At 31.5% G+C, this 15443-nt stretch overlaps 1 protein-coding gene across 1 annotated transcript; it reads left to right on the forward strand.

The window, feature by feature from the left end:
- Positions 1-1034: 1034 nt before the first annotated feature.
- Positions 1035-11820, forward strand: LOC143256762 (GTP-binding protein GEM-like). Its single transcript, XM_076514415.1, has 4 exons — positions 1035-1881; positions 5718-5806; positions 6890-7067; positions 9605-11820. The coding sequence occupies exons 1-4, from the start codon at positions 1317-1319 to the stop codon at positions 9886-9888; spliced, it is 1116 nt and encodes a 371-aa protein (XP_076370530.1). The 5' UTR covers positions 1035-1316; the 3' UTR covers positions 9889-11820.
- Positions 11821-15443: the final 3623 nt, after the last annotated feature.

The following is a 15443-nucleotide window of genomic DNA, read 5'->3' on the forward strand; positions in this document are numbered from 1 at the left end:
TATAATGGGCTATCTGTGCTCTGCTCACCACGGGTATCGAAACCCGGATTTTAGCAATGTAAGCCTGCAAACATACCGCTGAGACGCTAGGGGGCCCATGGAGAATAAATAATCAACTTTTTTGCATTATAAGTATTTTTTGGAGATTATCGTTTAGCTATTTAGAGAAACCAAACAAAATCAACAATATACGTATATTGATCAAAACATTAATAATCAATATAAAGTCTCAAGTTCTTGTTGTTTTGAATTAAGCACAAAGCTACACAATGTGCTATCTGTGCTCTGTCCACCCCGAATAACAGTGAAAACAAGGAATAATCTCACCAACACTTTTTATACAGTGTTTGAATGCAGCTGAATTAATATTTTTAATTTAAAATTAAAGTTTATAAACAAGTCGATATAAGGACCACAAACACTGTATCTAATTTAGTTTTTCTAATGTCCTTTCAATCAATTAAAATCGTTTGGATCAGTTAACATTATAAACATTACTATATTATGGTCATAAAGCGTTCTCTGATTATTTGAAAAGTGTACATAGGTCATCATATTAGACGATTAGACACTTATAAACAATCATAATCATCCTCACTTGGTTTAGAACTTTAGAATTAAAGTTTCTGTGAATAACGATGCTTATTATTTTATTTCTAGATCTTTTTTTCAAATCTTAACTCCCAGTATTTTTATTTTCACATATATTCTACAATCAGTTCTATTATGCTTTGGTTTAAAATGTTAAAATATAGATTTTAAAGCTGCTTGAAACGTACAAAAAATATTTTTAAATACTTAAAAATTCTCAAATATACAAGAACTCATCAAAAAGCTGAAAAAAAACTTGCTCTCGTTACAATGATTATTATTCAAAAACAATATAAGAAATATTATAATTTCGTTTTGTTAACAAGAGAATGAGAAACGTGAACCTTCCTACGCGATGTCTCAAGTGAAGGCCCGATTGGTAACAACCAAGCTGTCGTGCTCAGAAGAGGGTCGTGTGCACTATTGAAAACTCGTACAAGTTGCCACCTGCTCTGTCGTCATTTTGTATCTCACATGATCACCGGCCTTTAACAGTTAGTATACATCTCTAAACAGACGACACACAATCATCACATCGCTCGAAGCCTTTAAACCTGAAACGAAAAACATTTTGACATATCTACTCCAGTTTCAATCAAGGTCGCAAGTTCCCTGTAACTTCTCTTTCCTCAATCTCAGGAAGAACTGAACACAACCTTTGAAGTCCTTCATATTACACCTGACGTTTTTACCCCGTTATAAAAAGGCGTTCCTCAACATTTGCAATGGAAAAGTATTCTCATGCTCAGAATATTTTTTCCATTACTGCTTCTTATTACAATAACTACCATAAGAATCTTGGAAACCCGAATGTTACTGACACAAAGTATACGAAAACTAAACGATCTCATTCCGTGCAGAACTCCTGTCGCTTTATCAACAGGAATTTAACGGATTCCTTGCTCTTCCGGGCGAGATTAGCAAGTTACCCATCAGATGTGAGTAAACTGCAAGATCCCAGGTTCCAAACTCTTGCTGAAGATGACGCCGTTTACCAAAGGTTACGAAATTTTTCCATAACATCCAAAGGTGTGGTCAATCGAGGCGATTCTTTTCGTTCATCTTTGTGCAATGTATCGTCACACATATCTCATTCTCATTCGAGTTTTGACGGCAAAGATAACCTTTACCATGTTTCCACACCTGCTCATTCTTCTTCCGATAGAATGAGTGACATTTTCGGGGATACTTACAAAGTTCTGGTAATTGGAAACTCTGAAGTTGGCAAGTCACTTCTAAGTCAACAGTTTAGAACTTCAGATTACATATGTACCTACGACAGTTTGATGGGTAAGTTTTTATCAGAAAATTCTCTACATTGTCGTATCAGCCTTCATATTTCCTCATCACTTTTCTATATCTTTGTTTGAATGATAGTATTTATAAAAAATGTAACAAACATTTATTACTAATAACTATTTATTATTTTCGTATAATATATATACATAGTTATCACTTGACGTTGTTTCCGAACTGCCATTATTAGACTATCATTGGAATCCGTCTTTTTCTATTGAAAATTTTCACCTACACTTTAGAAATGTATAATTAATATTGTTAGCTCGGGTTAGATGCTTTGAGGCGTAATGATTGTTTGAATGTGAGCTTTTCTATTGAACATTTTCAGATATTAAGATAAATCAATATAAAGGTTATTTTTACTTGCTTTCTAAAGATCTACTCAGATTAGATACTGTTTCTTATACAGATGAGAATTAAATTTGTAGTAGTTTGTGTGTAATATTACACAACAACAACAAGTTATAATTTCAATCACAACAGAAAACTGTATAATAAAGGTATAGTTTCAATGCTTTATTGCTGAGTACAAAACTACACAATGGGCTATCCGTGTTGTGCACACCACGTGTATCAAAATCAGGTTTTCAGCGTTATAAGTTTTGAGACTTACTGCTGAGGAAAAGATAGTTTCAATGCTCATCTTACTGGAAAGTTGTATTTAACTAGTAAGGAGTAACGTGGTGTAATATCACACATACATTACTCCATATGCCAATCTCCGCCAGCTAATAAGTTCTCTACCACAGGTTTTTGTTTTGAATTTCGCACAAAGTTACTCGAGAGCTATCTGTGCTAGCCGTATCTAATTTAGCACAAGACAAGAGGGTTTATTATTTTATTTTTGAATTTCGCACAAAGCTGCACGAGGGCTATTTGTGCTAGCCGTCTCTAACTTATCAGCGTAAGACTAGAGGGAGGGCAGCTAGTCATCACCACCCACCGCCAGCTCTTGAACTACTCTTTTATCAACGAATAGTGCAGAATGTGCAATGAAGAAGAGAAGTTCATTTTCTGGGGATCGGACTCTCGTTTCTTGATTTGGCGCGATAAGATTTTGCTTAAAACTTTGGCTTCAATAACAAAATGTTGTGTATACAGATCAGTGTGAATAATATTCAACACAGTCATGAGAAAGCCCGAAACTACCTGGGGAAAGAAAAGTGAAAACTGATTAGTTATTAATCTTTTAGCAAGCATATGCATGGCATTAATGAACGTTCTAAATATGTAGTCGACTATCACACAGCCAAGTCGAATTCGTTAAAAATTACTTAGAGGGCGTTGTATCTTGTATATTTGTTTTTGTTGTGTGTTTTTTTTTAACATAATTTTATTTTCCACGTCACTGGTTGATTATCAATCAGTTTAATGTATTTTTTATAATCAAAGCATGTTATACTTTTATCCCTCAAAGACCACAATAATACGAGATTAAATGTAAACAAAAAATATTTCCAGGCAATATTGAACGATTTATTTCTTTTCATCATAACAACTGCTGCCAAACAACTAAATACTACCAATATATATATATATATATATATATATGCAATAAAAGCATGTTTTTCTCTTAAAACATTACTTTATTAAATTGTTATGACTGTATTGCAAAACAGTAACTGCATGCTTGTAAAACTTATTTGAAATGAAAGAAAAATATTAATTAAATATGAACGACTTTTAGTTTCGTTTCTGCTTGTTAAATAACATAAAAATATAAAAATAAGCGCATTTAATGGAGGCAATTTTTCAGAGATCTTGGCTGTGGTATTGCAGGTTGGGCTATATTTATTAATGTTGTCCTAAAGAGCTTATTTGTTTGAAGTTAAAAAGAAATATACACAATGGGCTATCTGTGCTCTGCCCACACGAATATTGAAACCCTGTTTCTAGCATTGTAGAACCTAAGATATGCAGCTGTACCACTGGAGGAAGAGGGGGGGATATTCACACTAGATCACCATGGAGCAAGTTGTACAAAATGTTACCTCCTGGTTTTGTTAAATACAACTATTTTGTGGTTCATGTGTTGAAGTGAATAGTTGAGAAATGACGAATCATGAGATGGGAATGTAAATATAAGTGAGCAAGCTTACCTGAGTCATGATGCTTAACGATCTAGTTTGATGTGTTTTCTAACCATAGATGAGTTTTGAGATGTGTTCTGAAGGTATAATAATATTTTAGAATTGATAAAATTACACTATGTATCCCAAATTTTGTTTCTGGATAGTATGTATTTGTTTTTTTTAATTGCTTATGTTGTAAAAGTACAGAAAATGGACATTATTCCCTTTAAACTTTGCTTTTGTGACCTGGATAATGAAATTTAGAAATTAACATATTTTCTGTGTAAAAATGGGAAAAATTTCACATTTTCATTTACATAAGATCTGAATAAAACAACATATGAATCAAGATTTACATGTATTTATACTAAAGTTATAGCCCCCCGCTAGTACAGCGGCATGTCTACGAATTTACAATGCTAAAATCAGGGGTTTGATTCCTCTCGGTGAGCTGGGCAGATAGCCCGATGCAGCTTTGTTATAAGAAAACATACACACACACTAAAGTTATACAAAATTGTTTAGAAGTGAGTAATTTTTTGAGATTTGCGACTGCAATGTAAATCACTTTCACGCATCAGCCCCAAAATATAGTCTCCCCTCATGTTTTCGTCATACGCTTCCAGGTCACAAAAGCGAAGTTTAAAGAAAAAAATAGTTTTTTTTCTATTTACTTTAGGCATATGCAATTGAGAAAAAACACTTTCTGCCCAGAAACAAGAAAAAGTAAAACTTTTGTTACATGGTGTAATTCATCTTGTCACAGTTTAGGTCAAGATGATGGAAGGTTAAATTTACTCTTAAAACTGAAATGTTTTGTCCTTTAGTTGCGGCTTTACGTTCGTGTTTTTCTCTCTTTCTGTCTTAGAAACACAAAATGGGTTAAGGTATGTAAAACCAACTGGTTGAAAATTCTTACCATTGGTTTGTTTGTAATAAAACACAAAGCTATTCAATAGGTCATCTGCCAATCACGAGTATCGAAACCAGGGTTATAGTGTTGTAAGTGCACAGAAATATCGCTGAGCCACTGGGGAGGAGTCACCTCACCATCGGTCTGCCATGATTACTAACTGTTATTATTTGAACTTATAGTCAGATAAGCGAGGTAGCAATACTGTTGATCCAATATTTTAATTTTATTTTATATACAAAGTCGTAGAAGAGGTACCTGTGATGGGGCCATTCTAACCGCAGGATCTAATCTGAAATGTCAGTTTTATAAGCCCTCAGGCTCACTACTGAGACAACACGAATTTAAATCTAATGACAACTAATCAGTTTTATAATTCTTTGAAAACTATCTAAGATCATTTATCCACTTTGTATTTCGGGTGAGCTTAATTGTTAGCATTTTGGACTGCAGATCAAAAAGTCCATAGCTCAAGCAGCAATATGTTGTTAAAAATCAGCCATTTAGCCAGCTAGCATTGCTGATTGGTGATACTCTCTTATCAGTTTTAAATTACGAATGGCTAGATCTAACTCTGACACGGTTGTTTAATCGAAGGTGTAGCATAATTTGTTTGTTTAGTGCAAAACTCCACAATGGGCAATTTGTAATCTTTTCACATGGATATCAAAATTCGATTTTTCAGCGCCATGAATCTGTTTACCGTCAAGCTACTAGGGAGCTGGTGACACGTCACATAATGTACTGACATCATCTATACTTGTCTTGAACTGTATACACTATATCATAAACTTAAGTGATACGAGTTAACTTCTATATCATTCCATTTCTTTTGCTTTTAGATGATGGAGATGATAAGACAGTGACCGTTGTATTAAATGACGATGAATCTAACCTAATTTTCACAGAACACACTCTGGTGGACGATCAGGTAAGCTCATTTTTCTTGGTATCAAATAACCCGTGTGACTTTAGGAAAAGATAGCTAGCAGCATATTACATCGAATGGGAGTGTAGTTATAAGTAACTTAAAAGTGTGAAAATATATCTATGAAAATTAACTATTGTTCTTTCAGCATCTGTGTAATGTTTACAAGATACATGTATGTAATGTTTACAAAATATATCTGTGCAATGTTTACAAGACACATCTGCGTAATGTTTACAGGATACATCTTCGTAATGTTTACAAAATACATCTGTGTAACGTTTACAAGATACATCTGCGTAATGTTTACAAGATACATCTGCGTAATGTTTACAAGATACAGGCAAAATAAAAAGAAAAGATTAAATTGTACCCTTATGCAGAAATGTCTGTATTTGAATAATATTTAAACGTGTGAAAGGTTCTGAGAGAAATGCGATTTTTTAGGTTGAAAAAAATCAAAACTTTAATTCATAGAATTAACATTAACAATTCGATAAGCTAGATGCAATGTTAACTACATTTTTTCTTCTTAAGCTAGTGTTTCGTTTTGCTTAAATGCATTTAAGGATTCAGATGGGCGTGGTTTTATTCATTTTTCAACTTCATAAAAGTTAATGATGTGATATTTTGAGTGTCGTATAATTTCTGTGGTAGAACTTCCTCTTCGCAGCTAGGAATAAATAAAATGTCAGTGTTAATGAAACGTTTTAAATTTGAGCGGTTCTTAAGAACAATAACAACAACAACAAAAAAAAGGACACAAAATTTGACTATCAAAAACAGTGAGTAAATATTAGTTAGGCTTCACTGAGATTAGCTTAACCATACGCACTTATTAAATATTATTGTAAAAGAAGACATATTTAAATAATAAGTATCACATTGTTCAAAAATTAAATAAAAACCTATTTTTCTGTTGTGCATAAAACGAAAACAAAATTGTGTTTCAATTATTTCATTATTTCCTTTTTTATAAGGAATTTTTTCCAGGTAGTTGTTAGCAACGGAATTGATATATAAAAGGGCACATTTTGATGTTTACAAAACCGGTAGTGACAGAAAACTGTTTGTATCGTCTCACAGCTACCCAGCAGCATTCATTTTGTGGACTGTTGTGTCGTCGTCTATTCCGTAGCGGATCGTTCCAGTTTTCGTTATGCAAAATGTTTTCTAAGCAAGCTACTGGAGTGCGTGAGCAAGCCTATCATTTTAGTGGGAAACAAAACGGATCTGGTTCGATTACGTTCAGTCACCACAAACGGTAAGCATCACTGGATTGATGTATTCCTGGAAAGACGGTATAATATATTTATTTGGAGTTAAGCAATACAAAAACATCGGCAAATTAATCGCTTTGAACTCTGAAGTAATGCCGTTCGTGAAAATCTAAATCATTCCTCTGATTAGAGGCTATTTGGCTTGTACATATTATACAGTATTAACGTTTTGATTGCACCTATTTTAAAATGTATATTTTTCACATTGTTACTTTTGAATAATAGAAATCTTTCTCGTTTGCTGGTTGGGCAGACAAAAGCATAACTGTCAATGTTTTGATTCTTAATGGTTTCTTTTGGAATGGATATAAACAGTCACATATAAATCAAGACAATTATGTACATTTATTAATTCAGATATATAATTATTATGATCAGTTGTTCAAATTTAATTACAACCGGTATAAAGTTGTAAGAGTATTGGTAAATGCCTGAGATCCTAGGATTCAGTCAGTAGATTTCTATCATCTAAGTAAATCCGTACAACAAAGATAAAATTAGTCTATGGTGTTTATTTGCTCAGCATAGTTTCATAACTAAAATATGATTTAAGTGTGTTCGAATTGTAAAAATAAGCAAATTTTATACTATTAAATTTACCTAAATAATCGATTTAAACAACTCAGTCATTCTGACATACTGTTTTAGCACTTTTAGGTCTTTATAGCAAATACGGTAGCCTAATCACACTCAAAACATTTTAAACAGTAATTTGCCAATCATGTTAAGAATGCTATTTGAATCTTTGGGGCAAAATACTGAAAATGGTTTTATTAATTTGAAGCATGTTTATTGGGATTACTATGTATTACATAGGAATTACTGAAAAATGGAAATCATTGAAAAACAAAAACCGTGAAAGGGATTTAGTTTTTAATGGAAAGAAACATCAGACTTATGTCCATGGTTCTAAGTGACCCTAACTCTCAACCAATAAGAAATGATCCTTAGGTTATCTTATTTGTAGGTAATATTGAAAGGGTAGTTACCCATATATTTAAAACATTAGGACTGTGTTTAAATAACTGGACTATGGAAATTGTAAACTTAGCGATACAAATGCTTTCATCTAAAATGTCTTGGTTGAATATTTATTTTTATGTGACTTATTTATGTTAATGTACATATTCACTTTAAAAAGCACAGCGACTAAAATACAGTAATTTAGATAGGGGTTGATAATTGATTCAGCAAATCAGAATATTGAGGTAATAATTATTTATTATATAAGTTTTCCATGATGTAATATGAAAACACGAATCATCTCATATATATAACAGCAAAACGCCGTTATGAATTAGGTACCAAGGTTAAGCCTAAATCCATAGTTTTTATGTTACATCACTCTCATCTTTAATACATCACTATATCACCTTCAATACAACTTTTCTTTTGATATTTTCTAAAAGTGTTTGCATAACATACAATATTAATAAAATTATGCTTTCATTACATATAATTTAAAACACATTTCACTGTCCTGTTGCTATGTGTCTGATATTTATAACCTATATTGTCTTCAGCTATATTGTTTGTAAAAAGGTTTGTGTATAAAATGTTTTTTGTTTTGTAACATCCTCCTTTTTTTAAAATTATTCATAAAATACTGGTTATTTGATTGCTTATAAAACTATTAAATTTAAAGTGCTATTTTGATAAACGACAAACATTCAGTGTTTTCATGACTTGTTTTAAAATTTTCATGTTGCGGAACATTTTATACACATTTTAGTATCATTACATTTGTTCGTCTAATATTATATTTGTTGGTTTAATATTACGAATAGTATTCACATAATGCGTATATATAGTCCTCTCATGCAACTGTAGCCAAAATTTACACTATTAAAAAGATTTACTGATTTCAGTCTGTTAAAATGAAATTCAAAATTGCTCGAACATGCTGAAAAGTTGCTTATAATGTAGAAGTGTTAACCACATTTTTTGAAAGTTTAATTCCAAATATTTGTCAAATTGATTCAGCATTCAAGATGAATATATCATTTTAACAGTTTTATTGAGAATGAATGTTAAGCATCATATTTATAAAAACAAATATTAATTAAATTATTTAGTTCATTAAGTACAAAAGAAATTGAAATTATACCTTTACGACGTTTATGAAACTGCAGTCGTACGAAAACATTTGTTGATAATATAAAGCACCCCCAGTGGCTCAGCGGTATGTCTGCGGACTTACAACGCTAAAAACCGGGTTTCGATAGTTGTGGTGGGCAGAGCACAGATAGCACATTGTGTAGCTTTGTGCTTAATTCAAAACAACAACAATAACAATGATAGTATAAAGTTGCAGACCGACCAATGGTTTAAAACACTTTTGTTCTTTATTATATGTTCAGCTCGTTGACAAACATCTATAGCTCACCTTTTAACATTCAAGCGTTCAGGAGTTTTATTATAATACCGTTTTCGTTCCACGTGTTTCATAAAATTAAAGTGCCTGTAATTATACATAGTTTTGTTTATAAAATTTACTATTAATTGTTTCTTCCGTCACCAGAGGGTCGAAAGCTTGCACAACACTATGGCTGCAAATTTATCGAAACGTCAGCGTGTATCAACTACCACGTGGACGAACTTCTTGTTGGCGTTTTGTCTCAGATTCGATTAACACAAGAACGTAAACACCAAAATCAGAAGAAAAGAGCTTCCATTTTTCCCGAAACGTCAGAATCAGATGCTTATTTTTTTTCAAAGCAGAAGAACAAAAGTTTTTTTCTCGGACGACTTCTATCAAAGCTGTTTCGGAGGTCACGATCATGTGACAATTTGCATGTGCTTTAATGGAAACATCAATAAAATTGAAATTAAATATGAATGAAATATTCGTTTTAAAGAATAACAAATTATCTTATCGATGAATTATTTCATCAACGAAATCCGTTATTATTTTAAAAAGAAAAACAGAAACATGAAAGAGATCCAAAATTAAATTTTTCTCGAAAATTTGTCAATCTGTCATTTGCCCTTGGTTCTTAATAAAAATATTACGATGTGAAAATCTGTTTCGACAGAAAGCTCCGAAAATGTTTGTTGTACCATAAAGTAACGTGATACTTAAATTTTGCTTCACACAAATAATCACGTAAATGTCCTCAATCAGACAGAATTTGTTTTTCGGAATTTCAAGACTAAAATCAGGGGTTCGATTCCCCTCAGTGGATACAGAAGATAGACCAGAGTGGTTTTGCTATAACTACACAAACAAACTACATAAAACGTTCATTCTGATGACATTTATATGGAAAATAAATTTTCATTGGTGAAAACATAGCTCATATCATATAGAAAGTTTGTTCGAATTGGAACTATTTTCTAATGCTAGTCGTAGATTTCTTTTACTGTTCTGTCATTGGAGTTTCCGGGTGCTTGTTTGAAAGATAATAAAAATTTCAGAGTGATTTGAGCTACAGTTTAATAAAAGCACAAAAAGTGATGGAAATACATATTTTAAACACAGAAAATACTGTTTGATGAATTAATAGTTTACACATTTACAAGCTAATCAATTATTGATAAATGAAAATAAAAACAGTCATATCATAATCATAGTACAATATTGTCAATATTTATGTTAGGCTCTCGTTTAAGAATGAGCATAAAATTCAACTCGAAAGATATAAATTATACTTTGATTTTCTTAAGCCTAATTATAAAATGATTATTTCAGTTAATCATCGTATTTTGAAAAAAAAATTTGTTTTTTTGTAAAATATTATAAAATGAAAAAAACTGTTCTAGAAGTATAGAGAAAGAAAAAGGGAATATTTTAAGCCATTATAAGGGACCAAGTGTAAAATTTACCCAATAATGTATATATGTATATACATATATACAAGTAAAAAAAAAAAATTCCAAAAAAAGAAGTAAATTTTGGGATGGCTGATATTAAGCCTTTAAAACAATGTAAACGAGGTAGTATGGATGGTGTGTGAATCATCTCTACATTATAGCACAGACGCAAAGTTTAATAAAACAGTTGTGATTGAATAATAATATGTACTGCTATATGCCAGTTATTTCCTACTGATTTATCTGCATTGTTTTTGAAGGATTGATATTAGCCATCCGTACATTTATTTCCATTTGTTTTTAATGCAGTATTTCAATAGACATAGAAAAGGGTATTTACAAGAAAGTTTTAAATACAATGAGGTTTCAACTGTAATATTTATTATCGATTATTGGCTGATAATTCCTGTTTCAACTTGTACTCAAGGTTTTCTGTAAGAAAGCTAACTTCAAGGGTAATGATGACATCATTTACACTAAAATTATGATATCTCTGATTTAATACTAGTTAATAATACTTATAAAACCGTTTGAAACTGTGTCACGTCAGTGAAATTGGTTGACACCATTGTTCTTTTCTCTATAATGTTTACAGACATTCCTAGAACCTGTGACTCAGTGATTATAAAGATTTTATTATAAATGGAAACACTGTATAGTATTGTAAGGTTCTGATGACGTATTGAAGATAAATGTAAAATGCTGTTTCGATGAATAATCCGAGCCATTATTGTATAGGCAGTGCTACCAACTGCTTTATATTTGTGTACTAAACGAAATAGAAGAAAAAAATAATGTAATTTGTGAGTATATATAAAAACAACAAACACAAATAGTGTCTATTAATATCGAGCATTATATATGTGTGTTTGTGTGTGTGTGTGTGTAGTATCGAAATTTGTATTTCAATAAAAACTTTAAACCAAACTCTCACAGTTCTGTTATTAATGTTTATCAATAAACTATTCAAGCCTTAGTTTGTCTCAGGGTTGGTAGGAATCAAATGACGTCTACTTTCATAACAACAATATGCATGTTTCAATTTATAGACCATCACGTTTTAAACTATAAACGTTTCACGAATAAAATTATGTTTGCTTGAGGAAAATTAATTTGAATGTTGACGTACATGATGCAAGTGAATTAAAAAACACAGATTGTATGTTAACTGAAGTGGGGAAATGTTATTCACCAGCTGAATGTAATTAGTTATTTTTATACAAAAACAGTCTATTTCTTATAATATTTGAGGAAACCGAAATTCCAGTACTACTCGGATAGTGGAAGTGTTATTAGAGTTAAGTATGCCTTTGATAAAGTTATCGATTACTAGTGACAGCCTTTTCTTCCTCAGCAGATATGCTTACTCGTAATAAAATACATTACAATTAGTTGTAGTAAAGCGACAGAATATGATGGAAATGTGATAATTTTATGTTTAAAAACAAACGCAAATTGTCATATATATTATTCTCATAATTTATTCGCATAAAACATTAAAAACAACGAAGAATGTCCAATAAGTGTGAGATAATGACAATCTCAGCCTAACGTCAACGTAGCTCTTCGTCTGTAGTATAGCAAAATAAGCTTCATATTATTTGCAGTGTCGTCCTTTCAGCGTACAAAAAGCACTGAATCGCGTTTTCGCAAACTCAGAACGTAAACTTTAATTCTCTTGTAAGCAATACGACCGTACAATAAAATGAAATTAATGTATACTTATTATTTACATCAGGTGTTGTTGAGCAGCTAAAATATCATAATTAATGAACTTTACATAGATATACGCGTGGAAACACATTATACACTGCTGGTGAGGGTGGTTTAACACATGAGTTTCCAAGGCAGGTACCATAAGCTATCACCGTCCACTTTATCTTTCACGTAAACACTTCCAAATATATAAATTACATGCTATAACTATTTCTTTTTCTAATTCATTAACTCCAGTCTTTTACAATGTTACAGTGGGAATTTAGTTAGTTAGTGGAGTAAACATAACCTTAAAGTGGAAGTAAGCGACATTACTTCTCGACTTCAGATATAAATTAATTGTATGAGTATCTTTAATGTAAAAACTTCTACCTTATTAACGCACTAAGTATTTGGCTGGAGTAGCAACATTTGAACGGTTACAATTTTCCAGGTTTATTGGTTAATGTCTAGAAAAAGATCACCATTAATGCTTAATAACATTAGAATAAACCGCTAACTGAAGTAAATATGTATACACACATTTTTTTTACGTTATTATTAATAGTCAAAAGATTTTGAAACAGTTTCAATCGTATGAATACTTCGTGTTTGTTTTGTAATGTTGTAAACATTATTTGTTGATAAGTGACCCTGTCCTATTATTGTATTTAAATATTGACTGCAACTAATATTAGAAAGCAACAATAACAACAACAACAAATTCTGGGAACTAAAATCTAGTAGAAGCAGTCCTAAGATAAAACACGTGCATTAATATCGCATGTAATCTGTCACATTACATAGTTGATTTCACGACAAGCAAGTCAGTCCTGTCAGGTAAGCTCTTACAAGTACGTTATAAGCTAAATCCAACCATTTGGAAACTAACAAGTTTGACCTAATTTATTCTTATAAAACACTGAACAAAAATAATAAAATCTTGTATCATGTAATATATAAAGTTATATCCAATCTACATGAGTTGTTTTTCCATTAAAAACAAAGGTAAGTTTCTGAACCACTGCTTAATAAGATCTTAATTTTTTTTTCAAAATAAATTAGACTACAGCACATTTTTTAGCTTTTTTGCTAATCAGTAATATGAGCTCTGAGTTTGAAAGGTAAATTACAGAGCTGCAGCTAAAATCATAACACTGCGAACATCCATGCTGGAAATAAAAAGTAGATTTACGTGGCTATAAATGTATAATATTTATACATGTTGTTGTAGTTAAGCCCAAAACTACACAATGGGCTATATTTGCTCTTTCTACAACAGGTATCAAACCCGGGTTTTAGCATTGTAAGTCCGTAGACTTGTTGTGCCACAGGTGGTAGGAGCATGTTATGTGAACGGCTTCCTTTACATTCGACGCTTGTTTTGGTTTTGTTTGTTTTGACTTTCACGCAAGGCTATACGAAAGTTATCTGCGCTAGCCGTCCCGAATTTAGCATTGTAAAACTAAAAGGAAGGCAGATAGTCAGCACCACCCACCGCCAACTCTTGGGCTACTCTTTTATCAACGAATAGTGGGATTGAACGTCACTTTATAACGTCCCCACGACTGAAAGAGCGAGAATTTTTGGTGTGACGGAGAATCGAACCATCGACGTTTGAATTATGAGTCAATCGACTCTTGTTAAACGCGTGTTTACACAGAAACTCAGGCGTAAAACCATCTAGCCCAATAATTAATTGTTGTATGATTAAAAGCCAATGCAGCAGTGAAATGTGGAAAATATATATAAAATTGAACTAAACGCATTTGCAAATATGTAGCTCGAAATTTGCTCTCTATAAATGGACATAAATAAAATCAAGAAACAAGATAATTATTAAAACCAGTTAATGTAAAAAGGGAAATAGACGTAGTAAAAAAGTACCGAAATAAACTGAATAAAAATAGAGTTTATATTTTCAAGTCTACAACTAGGGACTCAGAAAAAGTAAAGAAACTAAGCTACAGTTTCTATTTTGAGTCCATGAATACAGTTTTATAAATTTTATTGGAGTCAAATAGTAGAGATTTGTAGCTTAGGAAATAACGTGGACATTATTTCCAGCCTAGTTTGTTTACCTTTCTAGAGTCACTAGTTTTGGTTTAAAAATATAATATTTGCATATTAATTCATCTTGTTTTTGTAGAAAACCTATAAAAAGAATGAGTTTTTTTTTTAACTAATGATGGAATTCCTGTGAATTATTTTAAGGATGTAAAACAGAGAGTACTTGATTAACAAACATTTCTCTTCATGAAATATACGAGTGTTTCTAATTAACAGATCAGGCACCGGAAATTATTGTAAGGTTGCAAACCTCTTTAAAATGCACCATCGTATGCATTGACCTTAATATGCACCAATTAATTTAAAATTAAGTTTATATACGCTAACAATGGTAAATACATAAAGCTGAATCGTCGATCGAAGTATTATTATTTCCTTCACATTTCACCAGATGGCGATACATTTAGTACATTTAAAACGTTTAATGAAAGTTCAAATGTATGTTTTTTGGAATAGAACAGTTTTGATGGTAAAAATTTGGTCTGTACATACATTCAAAAATCTTGCAGATAGTTTAATCACCTTGTTAAATTAAGTATATAAATCAAGAATATACTTTTACTACCATCTCATATAAAAAATTACATTATCCAAAGGGACAACGGTAGGCTTATGGATTCAGAACGCTTAAATCTGAGAGTTCGATTTCCTGCTGTAGACGTGTCAAATAGCCTCATGTAACTTTGTTCTCCTGTTAAAAATTTTTTAAAAAAGCATATTTTGTTTAGTAATGGAAAATCTTATTGTTTTAATATTCTAGCAATAACAGAAAAAATATATTA

This window comes from Tachypleus tridentatus, chromosome 7, assembly GCF_004210375.1.
Source record: "Tachypleus tridentatus isolate NWPU-2018 chromosome 7, ASM421037v1, whole genome shotgun sequence".
NCBI classification, from domain to species: domain Eukaryota; kingdom Metazoa; phylum Arthropoda; class Merostomata; order Xiphosura; family Limulidae; genus Tachypleus; species Tachypleus tridentatus.